At 42.6% G+C, this 4,993-nt stretch overlaps 1 protein-coding gene across 1 annotated transcript; it reads right to left on the bottom strand.

Moving 5' to 3' along the window:
* Positions 1 to 1,931: 1,931 nt before the first annotated feature.
* Positions 1,932 to 3,557, bottom strand: LOC117933408 (vegetative cell wall protein gp1-like). The gene is made up of 4 exons (XM_034854768.1): positions 3,416 to 3,557; positions 3,134 to 3,298; positions 2,181 to 2,467; positions 1,932 to 2,063 (listed from the first exon to the last, which is right to left on the bottom strand). Exons 1-4 carry the CDS (start codon positions 3,555 to 3,557, stop codon positions 1,932 to 1,934), a joined length of 726 nt encoding a protein of 241 aa, XP_034710659.1.
* Between the last annotated feature and the right edge of the window lie 1,436 nt (positions 3,558 to 4,993).

The following is a 4,993-nucleotide window of genomic DNA, read 5'->3' as shown; positions in this document are numbered from 1 at the left end:
TTTTTGACTTCCTAAGATTTCAAATGACATATAGCATGCATAAATTGGACATCAGGAAGTGCTCCAAAAGTGGCTGAAATGACTGTCATCAAGAATGCTTCATGGCTGGATTCTCTTTGCTTCCCCTTCTTGCATTTCAACTTTGCTTATGGCAAAAGTGCTTCAAAGCTTTGGTTCTTCATACCTCTAAGCTTCCCATTGCTTTGCCAAGGATTCCAAATAACTCTCCTCAATCTCATATTGCTTTGGTGATCAAATTACTAACAAAAACACCAAAACTTACACAATTTGATTAGAATTGATTGCAAGGGGCCTTAACATGCTAATTGGGTTAAAAGGCACTAACTACTACTCAAAAGTGTTTAAAAGGATTAATTATAAGCTATCAAATAGAAATTTTTGAGTAGTAATCACTCCCCCTAACTGACATATTGCTAGTCCCTTAGCAATGAAGGAGAGAAAAATAAAATAAAATTACCATAATTTACAACATCATGCTAATCACTTCAAAAAAAAAGTATTTAAGTGGCATGACTGACAAACTCTCACATGGAACATTAAAGAAATAAAACCTCAAATTTCAACAAAAGTTATCAAAAACTTTGCTAAATACCATTGATCAAGGGAATGCATTATGCAAATTGAAGTTTTAAAATCATTTTCACTTCCAAAGAACCAAACTTTATTCTTCCACAAAAATCTAACTGTAAGATGATAGTTTCCAAATATAACATGCTAAACTAATCTCTCCCCCCAACCTATCTCTTTTCAACACTTAGCAAACTGACCAAATTCAATAGACAGAGAACACACTTTTTTTTTTATTTATTTAAAAGGTATAAGGCTTAAGGGACATTCTTTTTTTTTTTTTTCCATGTAACGGGGGTCCATCGATGACTCCCAACCAATTAAGGTTTAGGGCATCAAGCTTTAACGATCTTTCAACCACTAACTCCTCGGATTTCACCCCGGACTTTTTCATATACCCTTGCGCCTACCATATGCTAACTCCACCTATCCACCCTTGTAACGAGCATTGAGGCCGGTGACTCCCAACCAATTAAGGCTTAGGGCACCAGGTTTCAAAGGTTTTCACCATATACCCTTCAGACCTTGCTCGGGTTTCAAGGCAAGCAAACATTTTGCTTTCTTTCTTTTTTTTTTTCAAAGGCTCATTGGCCTTTCATAAGGTGTCTCAATATTATTAAAATTAGGTCAAAGGTACCAAGTCCCAAAATTTTCTAAGTCAAAGGGGAAATAGTTTTTCATCTTATAAAAGGAATCTATTATGCACAGTGTGTGGATAGCTTAAAGTGGAAGGACTAAACTTGAATTCAATAGAAGTTTCAACAATTGAACCACTTTAGCAAGCATAATCCAAACTCTAAGTTAGATGAAAAGCAAAAGTTCAATTTCTCCTGTTTTAATTTGAAATTTTTTCCTCATAATCCATGGAGATTATAGTAATAAGCAAACAACTACAACTAATTTACCAGACAAGACTGAATTATCAAAATAACTTAGCATACTTCCTTCCTCATTTCTTCTCCCCCCCCCCCCCCAACCAAGCTGAGCATTGTCCTCAATGTGATATGGGTGATTAAAATTAAAGGGAGGAAGTGGTACCTCCTGAGTGATATCAATTTCGAATACTGATTGGAGAAACCACATGTTTCAAAAAGAATAAAAGGTGTGAGCAAAGGAAATAAGAATAAATTAATGCTAAGAGTTAACAAAAAACTAGACTTTGTATTACTTTAATCAGTTGAGTACAGTTGGAAAAAAAGTAATACAAGCAATCCAAGCAATCCCCATATATGGTATCAAAATGTGGGGGATTTCATATATGACTAACTACAATAAAACACATAAAGGAAATATATAATAGATATATATATGATCAGATAAGAGGATGATGCTGGCTTTGAGGACTAAGCAGATGGCTCTACCTCTTCAGTGACTGGCTCATGAGGGGCCTGAGGCTCTGTGGCCTGAGAATGTGGTATTGCAGTGGTAGGAGTGAGATGCTCATCAGCTGCTGGGAGACCAAGATGATGCTGAAGCTGCCTCAAGATGATAGTATGTTGAGTCTGAGTGGTCATCATCTGCTCCTGGCGAGCTCGCAAAGCTGCCATCTCCTGAGCAAGGCTGCTCTGAGAGGCTGTCAAGGTCTGCAATGCCTGACACAAATCCCTATACTCAGAAATAGGGATGGCCATCCTTGGCTCATCTGAAGTGGAGGGCTGTGCTGAAGCTGGAGTAACTGGAGGGACTGGAGGGGCTCTGGCTATGGAAGGAAAGGCAATAGGTATACCCTCAGGTGTAAGACGTGGAGATGCTCTCCTAGCAGCTAGCATCTGAGCTGGCTGTGGGAGCTCTAGCTGCTCCATCCTATAAGCTGTCATGTTGCTCCATTTGTCAAAAGTAAACACATCTCGACATATCCTCTTGCGTTCCAGCTGAGGCTCTGATGGGTACCCCAGATGCTCAAGAATCTGACATAGCAGCCGCGGGAAGAGAAGTGGAATGGCATCAGCTCTTAGCAACTTCTTCTTATGCACCTTCTCTTCAAAGTAGAGAAGGGCAGCCATGATTAAGTGGTGAGGGCCAAAAAAGTACCCCTCAGACATTCTGAACAAAGCCTCCAACAGAACTCCTCTCCTCTGGGTCCAATGCTGGAGTGGATAAATATTATGGCGCAAGAGCGCATCAATGAGAAACATCCTTGGAGGAAGTTCTCCCCTCAATAGATATGGATTTGTAGAGGCTCCTCTGGACAGGATATGCACTATCTCCAGCTGAGAAGGACTAGCCCAAGCTCGAAAATCATCAAAGTGGCTTGGCTCATATGGGATATGCAGGGCCTCAGCTATATGACGAGCTCCCAGGATGCCATGTCGACCATCAATGGTAAAATGAATTAAGGTAGGATCCCTGACTTGCTGAGTAGTCATGGACTGATAAAAATCCATGGCCACTCTGGGATAGAAGAAGTCTCGCGGAGTCAGTAGCTGCTCCATGTGATGTCTGCGCAGCAATTGGAATGACCCTTCAAGCTCCGGCCGCAATTGGAAAGCGGTTGTGTCAAAACACAGCTCAGAATGGAATAGCTGAGCTCGGCAGTCCAAATTACCTTCAATTGGTGGTTGAGTGAGCATTGGACGCCTGAGTATCACTTCAGGGGCTGTTTCAGACGGAATTTGGGGCTCAGAAGGTGGCGGCTGGCTTGCTTGAGGCTTCGCCGGCGGTGCCGGAGATGGCACCGGAGAGGGCTCTGGAGATGGAACAGGGGACTGCCCTGTCAAGTCGATGGGTTCCGAGCTTTCCACTCTAGCTCATTTTTGCAGGGGACGGCCCCCTGACCTGGTAAGATAACGCCTCGCCGGAGGCGTCTGCAATGTCGGTTTGGCCTAACGCTTCTTTGGCGTGGCCTTCACAGGTGGCGGAGCAACTTCTGGCCGTGGAGGCTCAGAGGGTGATGCTTGAATAGGCGCCTCGTGCGGCGCTGGCTTTCGGCTGGACGGAGAGGAAGTTTTAGCGCCTCTGGTTCGTGCCATTACGAACTGACAAAATTTGGGCGGCGGTGACGATCGGAAGGGACGACCGGAGGTGCTAGCGGCGTCGAGCTATGGAGAGGAGGCGAACGGACGGTTGCTGCGACTTTTCCTCTTTCTAAAATGCTTTCGCAGCTCAAATGACCGGTTTTTATAAGAAATAACGGAATATTAAAGGTCATCTTGGGTTTCGTAGAAGAAAGCTGATTCCGTAGCAAAATTGGGGGTTTCGCAAGAGAAAACCACTTTCGTAGCCCACTTCGCAACTGCGAAATTGGAGTCACTGTACCGCGGAATGGCGCTCGTGTGACAAAAAGCGGGTTCACAGCTGCGAAACACCCTTCGAAATGGAGATATCGCTGCGGAATTGGGGCTTTTTATGCCTTAGAGCTTCGCAGCCACTTTCGCAGCTGTGAAATGGGGGCTCCTGTGCTGCGGAGTGGCACTCGTGTGCCATTCTTGGATTCGCAGCTGCGAAAACTTTCATAGAGGACTCAAAAGTGTTGCGAACTGATTTCGCAACAAATGGCCGTTTTCGCAGAGAATTCCTCTTTAGCTGCGAAATCTCGCAGAGCTCTTCTTCTCCCCTGTTTTTGCTCTGTTTTCGCTCCAATTTCTTCCCGATTTCTTCCTTTGCATTTTCTTCCACCTGAGATCATTCAAAAAGATGAAATTACATAAAAACACACAATTTAAGGTCAAAAATTAAGATTAAAAGTGGAGATAAAACTTTAAAATTTACAAAATTTACAAAAATTTTGGACTTTGGTGAAACCAAGTCCATCAAACCCTTATTTGCTTAGGCTTTTTGAGGCTCAAGGAGGTTAATTTCCTCCTTTTATGGTTTGAACGGCTCCATGAATGGCTTGAGACGATATCCATTAACTTTAAAGGTGTCCTTGCCATTGGAATTCAATAATTCCACTACTCCATTAACATGTACTTGATGGATAATGAAAGGACCTATCCACCTTGACTTGAGCTTTCCAGGAAAAATATGAAGTCTTGTGTCATAGAGTAGAACTCTTTGTCCTTTCTGAAATTCCTTGTTAGAAATCAATTGATCATGCCACTTCTTCATCCTCTGTTTTGCAACTTTGGAGTTGATGTAAGCATCATTTCTTAATTCCTCCATCTCATTAAGGTCTAAGCTCCTCTTTGCTCCTGCTCTAATCAAGTCCATATTCAGCTTTTTGATTGCCCACCAAGCTTTGTATTCAAATTCCACAGGGAGATGACACGCTTTACCATAGACAATACGATAGGAGGACATGCCAAGAATAGTCTTATAAGCTGTTCTATACGCTCATAATGAATCATGAAGCTTAATAGACCAATCTTTTCTGCTTGAACTCACCACTTTCATCAATATGTTCTTTATCTCCCTGTTTGCTAGCTCAACTTGCCCGGAAGTCTATGGATGATAAGGTGTAGCTACC

The sequence above is a fragment of the Vitis riparia genome, chromosome 16 (assembly GCF_004353265.1).
Source record: "Vitis riparia cultivar Riparia Gloire de Montpellier isolate 1030 chromosome 16, EGFV_Vit.rip_1.0, whole genome shotgun sequence".
NCBI classification, from domain to species: domain Eukaryota; kingdom Viridiplantae; phylum Streptophyta; class Magnoliopsida; order Vitales; family Vitaceae; genus Vitis; species Vitis riparia.
The sequence above is the reverse complement of the archived record's forward strand: the minus strand, read 5'-3'. Positions and strand labels throughout refer to the sequence as shown.